The sequence below is a fragment of the Scyliorhinus canicula genome, chromosome 15 (genome assembly GCF_902713615.1).
Source record: "Scyliorhinus canicula chromosome 15, sScyCan1.1, whole genome shotgun sequence".
NCBI classification, from domain to species: Eukaryota; Metazoa; Chordata; class Chondrichthyes; order Carcharhiniformes; family Scyliorhinidae; genus Scyliorhinus; species Scyliorhinus canicula.
This window is the reverse complement of record NC_052160.1, coordinates 1,097,649-1,113,011: the sequence shown is the minus strand read 5'-3', so window position 1 is coordinate 1,113,011 and position 15,363 is coordinate 1,097,649. Positions and strand designations below refer to the sequence as shown.

At 45.1% G+C, this 15,363-nt stretch overlaps 1 protein-coding gene across 1 annotated transcript in view; it reads right to left on the bottom strand.

Annotated features, from left to right (window-relative positions):
• The window catches only part of gde1 (glycerophosphodiester phosphodiesterase 1), a 41,680-nt gene that overhangs the window by 16,053 nt on the left and 10,264 nt on the right, over positions 1-15,363 (bottom strand). Inside the window, 3 exon segments of the mRNA XM_038820274.1 lie at positions 583-791; positions 992-1,084; positions 14,018-14,123. Of these exon segments, the coding sequence (XP_038676202.1) occupies positions 583-791; positions 992-1,084; positions 14,018-14,123 (408 nt within the window).

Below are 15,363 nucleotides of genomic sequence, written 5' to 3'. Positions count from 1 at the left end.
GGTCAGGGTTGCGAGGCCTTGAGAATCCCTGTTGGTAAAAGGAGGAAAGAAGGAAATGTTTGTGAGCCAGGAGGGGAAAGTGTGTTTCCTCCAGACTCAGCCAGCTTACCTCCACACTTTGCTGTTCATTTCTACAGGACGTTAGCCATACCCAGACCTCGAGGCTTCTCGTTCACAAATCTTGCCCCGTTCTCTTTTTAGCCCACAGTACCAGGATCAGGTTTTCATAGGACAAGTAGCACAGCCAGAGTAAAGCTCCTTTTACCCCTGCTCCAACAATGTCAATTCTTCCCAACTTCAGAAGAGACTTCTTTTCCATCACCTACTTAGCCATTCCTAAAACCAAATTACCAATTCATTACTTAATTTTCCTAAATTAACGCTAGCTTTATGTTCCAAGAACAAAGTCAAAATACATGCCCAAACTTATTTCACATTGGGCCTCACAGCACTATTGATTAAGAGATTTTGATATTTATATGGCTGAACTTGGATCCAAATCTCTGGGAGAAAGAATGGTATCCAAATCCACTGAACCGCCAAATAATTTGAGAGAACCAGATTAAGGTTTGTAATACTTACATTGATATGAAATTCTTCTGCATTAGAAATGCAGAAATACCAAAGAACTTCCACAAAAAGGCATGGAGAGACCAGTCCAGGATGATATCCAGCAACATGTACCAATATTGCTTGTAGTCATGGAACTTTGGTTTACCATTCCCAAAGAAACTCAGCCTCCAAGGTCGATGTGTGAGAGCAGTTGCCACATTATGGTCAACTTGTTTCATCTGCAATAGTGCAAGGATGAAACAAATAAGAAATTAAACATTTTTCTTTTGTTTCGTGTGTAAAATTGACCAATGCACAAAATACACATTCTAATCTGACATATTTATGACAGTTTTGCTTAACACTAACTATATAACTTCAAAGTAGAATCATGGAACAAAAGTTATGTTCATTTCATGTAGTTTAAAGCTTTTAATACCTTGAAGATGACCAATGGATCAAAGGAACACACAATGCTCTTGGTGTACAGTTCAGGATACTCCTGGAACATCTTTTTCAGGGCTGCAGAGGCCTGTGAAACAAAGATAAATGACTCCTTTAAAATTCATGCCATTGCTATTTAATATGTACAATACTTTTCACCCTTTCAACTGAAATGCGTATTAATCAGAGCTCATATATAACCACAACACTAGTGATAAATTATGAAATTTAGCCACAGTGTTCACTCAGTAGCGAGTGTCCATGACTGCAGTACCGATGTTATTTTTCAACATTTTCTGTGGAGGACAAGGGTTATTGCAGGGGCAGGACCATGATGACTGAACGAGAAGTTTCACACGGAATCTAAAATCCAAACTCCCGGTATCCATTTCAAGCTTTCTTTCCCCCGCTTTCAGTGCTTAAGCCAAATCCTTACATCACCTTTAACACAGAAAACATCCCAAGGTGCTTTGGAGACTGGAGTTATGAAGAATAGGAAAGGGGTTACTGCCGAACACTAGAGGGAGAGATTAGGATGGGTGTCAGAAAGCTTGGTTGTAAGGAAGGATTGAGAATAAACAATCAAACTTGCATTTATATAGCACTCTTCACATGTCAGAATATCCCAAAGAACAAGTGATCTAAATGATGGAAACCTACAAACAGCAGGGAGTCAGAGATTTAGGGGTCTTTGTGTAGAGGTGACCAAAATGTAGCAGATGTGTACAAAAAAAAGCTAATGGAATGTTAAAGTTGATAACTCAGAGGGCTAAAATATAGAGAGGAAATTTTGCGACTCTTGTACCAAACCCTGATTAGACGACATTTAGAATATTATGTACTGTTCTCAGTTAGATTCACCAGAAAATTACCAAGGCTCTCAGGGCTAGTTTGAGTAAAGATCACATGAACTGGGCGAGTATTTTTTGGAAAATAAAATGTTACGGGATGATTTCATAGAACTTACAGTGCAGAAGGAGGCCATTCGGCCCATCAAGTCTGCACCGGCTCTTGGAAAGAGCACCCTACCCAAGGTTAACACTTCCACTCCATCCCCATAACCCAGTAACCCCACCCAACACTAAAGGCAATTTAGCATGGCCAATCCACCTAACCTGCACATCTTTGGACTGTGGGAGGAAACCGGAGCACCCGGAGGAAACCCACGCACACACGGGGAGGACGTGCAGACTCCACACAGACAGTGACCCAAGCCGGAATCGAACCTGGGACCCTGGAGCTGTGAAGCAATTGTGCTATCCACAATGCTACCGTGCTGCCCTAGGATTGAGGATTTGTTTTAGGATTTTGAAAGGAATCAGTAGGTTAAAAGGGAGAAACTTTTCCCACTGGGGAGCCAATGATAAGGAGGCAGAACATTAAAATCAGAGCCAGAGCACTCAGCAGAAACCACTTCAGAAACTGAACTAAACTAGCCACATTAATACTGTGACTACCAGGGCAGTTCAAAGACTAAGAATCCTACGGCAAGTAACTCACATCCTGATCCCCCAAAGGCTGTCCACAAGGCACAAGTCAGGAGCGTAATGGAATACTCTCTACTTGCCTGGATGAGCACAGCTCCAACAACACTCAAGAAGCTCAACACCATCCAGGACAAAGCAGCCCCGCTTGATTGATTCCCCCTCCCACAAACATCCAAACCCTCCACCACCGACAAACAATGGCAGCCGTGTGCACCATCTGCAAGATGCACTGCAGTAACTCATCAAGGTTCCTTAGACAGCACCTTCTAAACCCACGACCACTACCATCTGGTAGGCTGGTTTAGACAGGGGCTGGTTTCGCTCACAGGGGCTGGTTTAGCTCACTCGGCTAAATCGCTGGCTTTTAAAGCAGACCAAGCAGGCCAGCAGCACGGTTCGATTCCCGTACCAGCCTCCCCGGACAGGCGGCGGAATGTGGCAACTAGGGGCTTTTCACAGAAACTTCATTGAAGCCTACTCGTGACAATAAGCGATTTTCATTTCATTTCATTTTCATCTGGAAGGACAAGAACAGCAGATACCTGGGAACCTCACCAGCTGGAGGTTCCTCTCGAAGTCACTCACCACCCTGACTTGGAAATATATCAGCCATTCCTTCACTGTCGCTGAATCCAAATCCTGGAACTCGCTCCCTAACAGCACAGTGGGTGTACCGACACCACATGGACTGCAGCGGTTCAAGAAGGCAGCTCACCACCACCTTCTGAAGAGCAACTAGGTATGTGACATCGCAGTAAAGCTGATTGGCTGGTTGGGAATATTTTCTAAATTTGAAAAACTAGAGTCATTAACTAAGTAAAGGAGTAATGTGGAGATTAGTGCATTTAGCATTTAATATTTATCAGAGAAATCTAGCGCAAGGGACCATATAGTTCATTTTAATTTTAACAAGTATTTATTTTAATGTAATTAATTACTCCTAAATTTAGTAACTATTTATTTTGACTTAAGTAATTAGTGCTAGATATGTCAGTCAGCGGGGTGCAGTGCTCGAACTGTGAGGTGTGGGAGATCGGTAACATTAATGAAATGAAATGAAAATCGCTTATTGTCACGAGTAGGCTTCAAATGAAGTTACTGTGAAAAGCCCCTAGTCGCCACATTCCGGCGCCTGTTCGGGGAGGCTGGTACGGGAATTGAACCGTGCTGCTGGCCTGCCTTGGTCTGCTTTCAAAGCCAGCGATTTAGCCCGGTGCTAAACCAGCGCCAGTTCTAAACCAGCCCCAGTATGGCTGGCTCTGTTGCTCAACAGGAACGGTCAAAGCACTAAAGAGCAATAGTCATAGGGGACTCCATAGTTAGGAGCACTGATAGGCACTTCTGTGGTCGTGATGCCTCCCTGGTGCCCAAGTCTGGGATGTCACTGATTGGCTGCAGGGCGTCCTGAAGGTGGAGAGTAATAAGGCAAAGGTCATGGTACATGTTGGTACCAATGACGTAGGTAGAAAAAGGGATAAAGTCTTGCATCAAGAATTCAGGGTATTAGGTAATCGACTAAAGATCAGGGCCTCTTGGGTTGTAATCTCTGGATTATTCCCAGTGCCAGGACCAGTGAATACAGAAATAGGAGAATAGCACAGATGAATGCGTGGCTTAAGAGTTGGTGCAGGAGGGAGGGTTTTAGATTCCTAGATCACTGGGACCGTTTCTGAGGAAGGTGGGACAGGTACAAGTGGGACGATCTACATCTGAACCATCCTTGCGGGCGGGTTTGCTCATGCTGTGTCGGCCGGGGTGGGGGGTGTCCGCAGACTGTTAGCAGAATAGGGCACAGTATAAATCAGAAAACCATCAGGTCAGAGGGAATATAGTGGTAGTAAATTCCAGGAGATTAAAACATGGCTGAATGGCCTCTACTTTATTTCCCGGAGCATGACAGATAAAACGGATGAGTTAAGGACGAGGGTTGACACATGGAATTGTGATATAGTAGCCACCACAGAGACATGGTTGAGGGAGGGGCAGGATTGGCAGCTTAACATCCCCAGATACAGAATCTTCAGGATGGACAGGGGAGGGAGCAAAAACGCATTGCACAATTAATTAAGAAGTCAATTACTGCAGTTGGGAGAGATGATATCTTGGGGGTGGTGTTAAATGAAGCTTTGTGGGTAGAATTTAGGAATAAAAGAGACAGCCACATTGCGAGGTGTTTATAGTGAGAGGGAAATTGAGAAGCAAATATGTGCGCAATTTGCAGAAGTGGGCAAAAATAATAATAGGGGTGATTTAATAGGTAAATATAGTGGGTGATTTCAACTTTCCCAACATTAACTGGGATAATCATCGTGTTAAGGGTTTAGATGGAGCAGTTTGTAAAACGTATGCAAGAGAACTGTTTAGCTCAACATGTGGAGGGTCCAACAGGGATGGTGCAGTGCTGGACCTAATTCAGGGGAATGAAGGTGGACAGGTGGTTGAGGTGATGGTGGAGGAGCATTCTAGTGATAGTGACCACAACATGGTGCAATTTAAGTTTGTTATGGACAAGGAAATAGACAAATTGCAGAAAAAGGTCTTGAATTGGGAGAGAGCAGACTTTAGTAAAATAAGGCAGATTGGAACAAGTTACTGGTGGGGAGATCTACGGAAGAGCAGTGGGGGGTGTTCGAAGAGGAAATGGGGAGGGAACAGGCCCAACATGTTCCTTCTAGGCTAATAGGAAGGAGTAACAAGCCCAGAGAACCATGGATGACCAGAGATATTCAGGATATAATTTTTTAAAATAAATTTAGAGTACCCAATTATTTTTTTCCAATTAAGGGGCAATTTAGCATGGCCAACCCAACTAACCTACACATCTTTTGGGTTGTGGGGGTGAAACCCACGCAGACATTTAGATTACCCAATTATTTTTTCCAATTAAGGGGCAATTTAGAGTGGCCAATCCACCTACTCTGCACATTTTTGGGTTGTGGGGGCGAAACCCTCGCAGACACAGGGAGAATGTACAAACTCCACACGGACAGCGACCCAGAGCCAGGATCGAACCTGGGACCTCAGCGCCGTGAGGTGGTTGTGCTAACCACTAGGCTATCGTGCTGCCCTACCCACGCAGACATGGGGAGAATGCGCAAACTCCACATGGACAATGACCCAGGGCCAGGATTCAAAGTCAGGTCCTCAACGCCGTAGGCTGCAGTGCTAACCACTGTGCACCTTGCTGCCCTGTATTCAGGATATAATGAGAAGGAGGAGAGAGGCTTTTAATAACTACAAGGGGAGCAACTCAACAAAGGCACAAATGGAATACAGAAAGTGCAGGATGGAGCTTCAGAAAGCAATTAGGAGAGCAAAGAGGGTATATGAGAAATCTCTAGTTGGTAAAATCCCAAAATATTCTATAGGGATATCAATGGGAAGAGGAAAACTAGGGAAAATGTAAGGCCCATTAGGGGCCAAGGGGGAAACTGTGGGTGGAACCAGAGGACATTGGTGGGGTGTTAAATGAATATTTCACATCTGTCTTCACCCAAAAGTTTGAGGAGGCAGATATGGAACTCTGGGAGAGAGACTGTGAGCAAATTGTCATAGGAAGGGACATGGTATTAGAAACAAAGAGTAGGAGGAGGCCATTCAGCCCTTCAGGTCTGCTCCGCCATTCATTACGATCTTGGCTGATCTTTCAACTCAATAGCCTTATCCCACTTTCCCCCATATCCTTGGATCCCCTTTACCCTAAGTGCGATATCTAACTGCTTCTTGAAACCATACAATGTTTTGGACTCAACTACTTCCTGTGGTAACGAATTCCACAGGCTCACCACTCTCTGGGTGAAGAAATTTCACACCATTTCTGTCCTAAATGGTCTACCCCATATCCTCAGACTGTGACCCCTGGTTCTGGACTCGCCGCCAGCAGGAACATCCTTCCTGCATCTACCCTGTCCAGTCCTGTTAGAATTTTATAGGTTTCTATGACATCCCCTCCTCATTCTTCTGAACTCCAGTGAATACAATCCTAACCGATTCAATCTCTCCTCGTACATCAATCCTGCCATCCCAGGAATCAGTCTGGTAAACCTTCTCTGAACTCCTCTATAGCTGGAACATCCTTCCTCAGGTAAGATGACCAAAACGGCACACAATATTCCAGGTGTGGCTTCACCAAGGCCCTGTATGATTGCAAGACATCTCTGTTTCTGTACTCGAATCCTCTCGCAATGAAGGCTAGCTTACCGTTTGCCTTCTTTACCGCCTACTGCAGCTGCATACTTACCTTCAGTGATTGGTGTACGAGGGCACCCAGGTCTCGTTGCACATGTTCCACTCTCCTAATTTATGGCCATTCAGATAATAATCTGCCTTCTTGTTTTTGCTACCAAAGTGGATAACCTCACATTTATCCAAATTATACTGCATCTGGCATTCATTTGCCCACTCACTCAACTTGTCCACATCACACTGAAGGATCTCAGCATCCTCCTCACAGCTCACCCTCCCACACAACTTGGTGTCATCTGCAAATTTGGAGATATGACATTTTGCTCCCTCATCCAAATCATTAATATATATTGTGAACAGCTGGGGTCCCAGCACCGATTCCTTTGGTACCCCACTAGTTACTGCCTGCCAATTTGAAAAAGACACATTCATTCCTACTCTTTGTTTCCTGTCTGACAACCAGTTTTCTATCCATCTCAATACACTGCCCTCAATCCCATGCGCTTTAATTTTACACGCTAATCTCTTTTTTTGCAGGACTTTGTCAAAAGCCTTCTGAAAGTCCAAACACACCACATCCACTGTCTATAGGTGGTGTTGGCAGGCTATAAAGGGGCCAAATCTCCAGGTCTGGATAAATTATGGCCCAGGTTGCTGTGGAAGGCTCCAAATTTCTAATTCTTCTCTGGCCACTGGAGAGGTGCCAGAGGACTGGAGAACTGTGAATGTGACCCCACTATTTAAGAAAGGCTGTAGGGGTAAGCCATTGAACTACAGGCCAGTGAGTCTCACGTCAGTGGTGGGGAAACTAATGGAGAAAATTCTGAAGGAGAGGCAAGGTTTGATCAGGTATAGTCAGCCTGGCTTTAGTCAGGAGGAGGCCATGCCTGACAAATTTGATTGAATTTTTGAGCATGTGACTAAGTGTTAGATGAGGGTAGTGCAGTTGATGCAGTTTACATGGATTTCAACAAAGCCTTTGACAAGGTCCCACATGGGAGACTTATAAAGGCGGCAAATACACATGGGATGCAGGGGAAATTGATATTGTGGATTCAAAGCTGGCTGAGCTGTCGGAGACGGAAGGTAATGACAGACGGCTGCTTTAGTGACTGGAAGCCAGTGTCCAGTGGCGTACCACAGGGATCCGTGCTGGGTCCCCTAGTATTCGTCATTAATATAAATGATTTAGCTGACTATGTGTAGGGTAGGATCAGTAAGTTTGCGGATGACACAAAGATAGGCCGAGTGCTTAACAGTGAGGCTAAGAGTCTTGGGTTAGAGGAAGATATCGACGTGATGGTCAAATGGGCAGAAAAGTGGCCGATGGAATTTAATCCTGAAGTGTGAGCTGTTATACTTGGGAAGGAGCAATTTGACAAGGAAGTAATCAATGAATGGCACCACACTGGGAAGTCCTGAGGAACAAAGAGACCTTGGCGTGTTTGTAAATAGATCTCTGAAGGCAGAAGGATAGGTTAATAGGGAGGTGAAAAAGGCATATAGTACACTTGCTATCGGGGCATAAATTACAAAAGCAGGAAGGTGAGGCCACAGCTGGAGTACTGTGTGCCATTCTGGTCAGCGCGTTATAGGAAGGATGTGATTGCACTGGAGGGGGTGCAGAGGAGATTCACCAGGATGTTGCCTGGGGTGGAATATTTAAGTTATGAAGAGAGGTTGGATAGGCTTGGGTTGTTTTCGCTGGAGCAGAGAAGACTGAGGGGTGACCTGATCAAGGTGTAGAAGATTCTGAGGGGCACGGACAGGGTGGATAGGGAGCAGCTGTTCCCCTTGGTTGGAGGGTTGGTTACAAGAGGATACAAGTTCAAAGTGAGGGGTGGGAGGTTTGGGGGGATGTGAGGAAACGCGTTGTACCCAGAGGGTGATGACGGTCTGGAATGCGCTGCCTGGGAGGGTGGCAGAGGCGGGATGCCTCACATCCTTTAGAAAAATACTGGATGAGCACTTGGCATGTCTTAACATTCAAGGCTATGGGCCAAGTGCTGGCAAATGGGATCAGGATTGGCAGATCAGGTGCCTTTCATGTGGTGGTGCAGACCTGATGGGCTGAAGGGCCTTTTCCGCACTGTATTTGTCTGTGATTGTGAATAAATGCCGGCATAACCAGCGGTACCCAAATCCCACAAATGAATTTTTAAAAACTTCATCAAGCGAAGGGTGGGAGAAGTTTGGAATGATCTCCTACAAAAATTTGTGCTTGCTTTCAGGTAATAATTTAAAACCCAAGATGGATTTTTGCTGGACTTGAGTGGTAAAAGTTCTGGAACCTCAGCAGCTGGATGGAGTTGAGATACAGATCAGCACACAGTGAGATAAAAAACCTATGGGTCAAAACAGCCCACTCCCTAACCCATATTCCAATTCATCGAATAGGAGCACCAAAGGACACCATTTGGCCCATTAAGTCTCGCTCAGTTGTCCCAATTCAATTGCCCTCCAATCTTTTTCTCTTTCAAATAAATCCAATTCCCTTTTGAAAGTTATTACCACATCTACTTCCAGCGCCCTTTCTCACACACCATCACAAATCATAACTTACTGCGTAAAATAATGTCTCCGCATTTGCCTCTGCTTCTTTAAGCAACTAACCTTAAATCTGTCTCTTCTGGAAACAGTTTCTCCTTATTTGGTCGATCAAAACCCTTCATTATTTTGAACACAAATTAAGTTTCTCTTTAACCTTCCCTGCTGCAAGGAGAACACCTTAGCTTTGCTAATCTTTGCATCTTACTGTTCTAGTACCACCGCAGTAAATCGCCTCTGCATTCTCGCTAAAACCTGAACAATTTGGAGCCATTGTTTTGCTGACAACTACAGCAGCTAATCCGCGTATAGAGCAAGAGTTTATAAATAGCTAAGTAATCAACAATCAGTTAATCTGTGTTTGTTTGTGCTGGTCACATTGAAAGCAGAATAAGATCAAAAGAAAAGCAGAATTGAAAAGTGAAAGAGATGTTGGGATATCAAGATATTAGGATATTCATCTCCTTTCCTATTGTGTTTTGCAATAGGTGTGGAGTTTATTACGGACATGTGCAATTATACTAGCCTGGTAATCTCCCAATCCTCATTGTCCAGAAACCGAGAACAAGCTGATTATATTACTAATATGGTCTGGTGACCTGTCAGCCACCTTTAAACCTGTTCTTTCAATATCTAAATATTTACATCCTTTGAGGCTGAAATAGTCTAATCTACTATTCAACTCCCTCCACAATCGCGATCTAAAAGAGAGAAAATAAAAGGCAAAGTTTAGAGAAGGAGTTCCAGTCATTTTTTTTAAAAAAAATAATTTTTATTCAAATTTTTGCTTAATATCAACAACAAACCGGTGGTTCCCCCGTATCGGGGATCCCATCGAGGCCCCCACCTCCTCCCTGTGCCGCCTCCATTGACCCCAAATTTTAAGGGTAGCCACCACCACCGGGCTCGTGGTATACCTCGTTGGAGGGAACGGCAGCGGTGCCGTCATCAGCGCCTCCAGGCTCGTGTCCACGCAGGACACCATCTCCATCCTCTTCCATGCTGCCCCCTCCATCACCCACATACGCACCATCGCTGCATTGGCAGCCCAATAGTACCCACAGAGGTTGGGCAGCGCCAGCCTCCCCTTATCCCTGCCCCGCTCCAAGAACACCCTTCTCACCCTCAGGGTCCCATGTGCCCACACTAACCCCGTAATGCTCCTGTTAACCCGTCTGAAAAAGGCCTTTGGGATAAAGATGGGGAGGCACCGAAACAGGAACAGAAATCTCGGAAGCACCGTCATCTTGACTGACTGCACCCTACCCGCCAGAGACAGCGGCAACATGTCCCACCTCTTAAACTCCTCCTCCATTTGCTCCACCAGCCATGTGAGGTTTTGCTTATGCAGGGCCCCCCAGCTCCTGGCCACCTGCACCCCCAAGTACCTAAAGCTCCTCTGCGCCCTTTTCAATGGGAGCCTACCAATCCCCCCCTCCTGGTCTCCCGGGTGTATCACAAACAGCTTGCTCTTCCCAAAGTTGAGCTTGTACCCCGAAAAGTCCCCAAATTCCCGGAGAATCCTCATCACCTCCGGCATTCCCCCCACCGGGTCCGCCACATACAACAATAGGTCATCCGCATAGAGCGACACTCGGTGCTCCTCCCCACCCCGCACCAGCCCCCTTGAGCCAGGGGCTCAATTGCCAATGCAAAAAGTAGGGGGGACAAGGGACACCCCTGCCTCGTCCCTCGGTGTAACCGAAAATACTCCGACCTCCTCCTATTCGTGGCCACGCTCTCCATCGGGGCCTCATATAATAGCCTCACCCACCCGACAACCCCTCCACAAACCCGAACCTTTCCAGCATCTCCTACAAGTACCCCCACTCAAAGGCCTTCTCCGCGTCCAGTGCCACCACTATCTCCGCCTCCCCTTCTACCGCCGGCATCATCATAACGTTCAAGAGCCTCCATATGTTAGTGTTCAGCTGCCTCCCTCTCACAAACCCCGTTTGATCCTCGTGGATAACCTGCGGCACACAGTCCTCAAATCCTCGTGGCTAAGATCTTTGCCAACAGGTTGGCGTCCACATTCAAGAGTGAGATCGGCCTGTATGACCCACACTGCAGGGGATCCTTGTCCCGCTTAAGAATCAGGGAGATCAGCGCCCGAGACATCGTCGGGAGCAAAGCCCCCCCTCCCTTGCCTCGTTAAAGGTCCTAACCAACAGGGGGCCCAACAGGTCTGCATACATCTTATAAAATTCAACCGGGAACCCATCCGGCCCCGGCGCCTTCCCCGACTGCATGTTCCCTATCCCTTTAACCAGCTCCTCCAGCTCAACTGGCACCCCCAGTCCCTCCACCTGTCCCTCCTCCACCCTCGGGAATCTCAGCCGATCCAAAAAGCGCCCCATCCCCCCCTCCTCCACCGGGGGTTCGGACCGATACAGTTTCTCGTAGAAGTCCCTGAAGACCCCATTGATGTCTACCCCACTTCGTACCACATTTCCTCCCCGATCCTTAACTCCACCAATCTCTCTAGCCGCATCCCGCTTACGGAGCTGGTGTGCCAGCAACCTGCTCGCCTTCTCCCCATATTCATACACCACACCCTGTGCCTTCCTCTACTGAGCTTCCGCCTTTCTGGTGGTCAACAAGTCAAACTCAGCCTGAAGGCTGCACCGCTCCCGCAACAATCCCTCCTCCAGGGCCTCCGCATATCTCCTGTCCACCCTCACCATCTCCCCCACCAATCTCTAGGAGTTCCACTCATGACGCTCCAATGGGAAGACATACAAAAAGCCACATTTGGAAGATCGCAGAGGATATGCAAAGCTACAGAATGTTTCAGTATTGATCTGTGGGCAGCACAGTACCACAAGTGGATAGCACTGTGGCTTCACAGCACCAGGGTCCCAGGTTCGATTCCCTGCTGGGTCTCTGTGCGGAGTCTGCATGTTCTCGCCGTGTCTGCGTGGGTTTCCTCCGGGTGCTCCGGTTTCCTCCCACAGTCCAAAGATGTGCAGGTTAGGTGGATTGGCCATGATAAATTGCCCTTAGTGACCAAAAAAGGGTAGGAGGGGTTATTGGGTTACGGAGACAGGGTGGAAGTGAGGGCTTAAGTGGGTCGGTGCAGACTCGATGGGCCGAATGGCCTCCTTCTGCACTGTATGGTCTATGAGGTGGGTAAGACCAACCAGGAGGTTGAATAGGAGATCAATTATTTTGCCTGTAATACATCAGGGAACTAAATGCCTTTTTAGGTTAATAAGAATGTGAGCAATTGGCGAGTAGAATTTTGTACTTACAGGTGGCTGTATTGTGGACAAATTGAGATTAATGGAGGGTGCAAGGTGGAAGGCCAACAGAGAAGACGTGGGTGAAATAGAATCTGAAGATGTCCAAAAGGTGATTGAGGCTTTCAGTAGAAGAGAGGCTAAGGTAGGAATATCAGAATTAGAAATAAACAGTATGGGTGATGGAGAAAATCTGGGGTTTTCACCCAGTGTACGGTCAAACTGGTTTTGCAAGATATGGCTCTGACTAAGTAACGAGGGAGGGCGATGGAGTCAGTGCCATTTTTGGCAAGAGACAAAAATGACACCTATATTCTCAGTGCTCAGTTTAAGAAGTTTATGACCCATCCATGATTTGATATCATACAGGAAGTCAGAAAGACCAGAAGTAGTATTGAAGTAGAGAGAAGTGGTATCTAGCTGATTTGGACTTTGTCAACACTGTTTAGGTAAGCTGACCGATAGATAATTTCACGGAGGAGCAACAGTTACAATGAGAACGATTGAGAAGGTCAGTGCTGGGGATTCTGGAAGTGAAGATGCAAGAAAGGGAAGTGAAGCTTAAACAAATGCTTACAGAAGAGTTTACAGCACAGCAATTCTGTCCAAGTAGTCTATGTCAGCAGCTATGTTCCACATGAGCTATTTCTAATCTGTTTTCACCCACCCCCATCAGCATACCCCTCTATTCCTCTGTGTGCTTTTCTAACTTTACCTTAAACCCACCAATGCTATCACCTCACCACTCCCTGAAGCTGGGAGTTCCACACCCTTGAGAGAAAGAAGTTTCTCAAAAAATTCTTATTGGATTTATATTGACTACTTAATGACCTCTAGTTTGGGATTACTCCACAAGTAAAAACATTTTCCCTATGACAACTCTGTCAAGTCCTATCACAATCTTAACCACCTCCACTAGGCTACCTTTTGCATTCTCATCTGAGGAGAAAAGAGTATTAGCCTGTTCAGCCTTTCCCAGGAATATTCTCTCAGTTCTGATATCATGTCTTGGAGTTGGGCAATCAAGGGATTTAATTCCATTCCGAGACATGATATCAGAACTGAGAGGATATTCGAGGGAAAGGGATTGGTATGATTGTCATGGGATTCAGGAGCACTTGTGGAGTAGAAAGAGGATCGAAGGAGCAAGAGATTGAAGAGGTAACGTTGCAGAGGAGAGTGAAGGAAAAATGAAGACACTATAGTGACAGATATGAGAAGTGTCAATTTCAGGAATGCCGCAATATAAAATTCAAAAACTTTTAAACATAATAATCGATATACATGATCCTGTGATCTGAAGTCACATCTCTGTTACAAAACTCTTCAGGATGAAAAAAACATTCTTCCAATTGCATTTGCATGAAGGCAGAGGTCTTTTAAAGTATTTTATCAACATCCACCTAATAACATCAATCTCAGTTAGACTTGTAACATTGTGCTCTAGAAAATGTTTAATGCTGGCATTAACGGCACTATCGGCTCAAATCAGACGCTGTTTTTCAGACATTTCCTCAGTGGAATGTAGCTGGCTTACGGAGGTTATAAAACGTATTGTACCTGAGCTGCATGACCTTTGACATCAAAATAAATTGTCATGTTGCCTTTGAGGCTTTCCACGATAGCTTCCTCCAATGTTGGGACCTTCTCATGTGGAAAATATTTGCTGCACGGAATAGAACACAAATCATATTAAAAATGGAAGGTTTACAACATAAATTTAACCTTTAGCATTTTAAAATCTGTTCAAAAACAGGCTCATTGCTTACAAATGAAGTTTCTCTTAATGGAAAACAATATTTACTTATTCACTATGCATTTTATAGAGTATAAGAGCATGGAATCTAGTGTCATTCAACAATTAATGTTTTAAAGAAACAATGGAAAACGGCTAAAATCTGATTTTTTGATGTGTTTTTAAAATAACCTTTCTGCTCTCACTCCCTGACCTAATCTATTCACAAAACGCTTTCTAATTGTACAGGTCAGCAGCAAATAGGAACAGAAGTAATTAATATACATTTTCAAACAATAAGAAAACAAAGAGACAAACAGAGACTGGCAGAAATTAGGCTCTGACAGTAAAAAAAAGCATTTTGAATCTGCTTTCCATTTACACAATAATTTGCCTGACTATTTTTCGGCCAAAATGGAAACCTCACACTTATCCACATTAAACTCCATATAAACCTTATATTTTTCAAATTTTAGAAGTCGTCGAATTCAATATGAACAAAAAAGAATTCAATCACTTAGAAACATAGGAATTAGGAGCAGACATCGGCAATTCAGCCCTTCGAACCTGCTCCGCCATTCAGTCAGATCCACCTCCCAACCTGTTCCCCATTTCCCTTTAACCCGTTTTTAAAATCAGAAATATATCTATCTCTCTTGAAACCATTTGATGACTCAGACTCCACCACACTATGGGGGCAGCGAGTTCCACAAATTCACTGCCCTCTGCGAGAAGTAGTTCCTCCTCATCTCAGTTCTAAATCTACCGTCTCTCAGCCTATATCTGTGACGCCTCGTTCTAGATTGACCCACAAGGGGGAACATTTGATCTCTGTTTACTTTATCAATCCCTTTTAGTATTTTATACACCTCGATTAGATCCCCTCTCATCCATGTAAACTCCAGCGAGTATAACCCCGAACTGTTTAATCTCTCCTCATACGTCAACCCTTTCATCCCCGGAATCAATCTGGTGAACCTCCTCTGAACTGCCTCCATTGTCACCACATCATTCCTCAAATAAGGAGACCAAAACTGGACACAATACTCCAGATGTGGTCTGACTAATACCCTATACAATTGCAAAAACACTTCTCTACTTTTATACTCCAGTTCTTTCGCAATACACGCTAACATTCCATTGGCTTTTATTACATGCTGTACCTGCATAC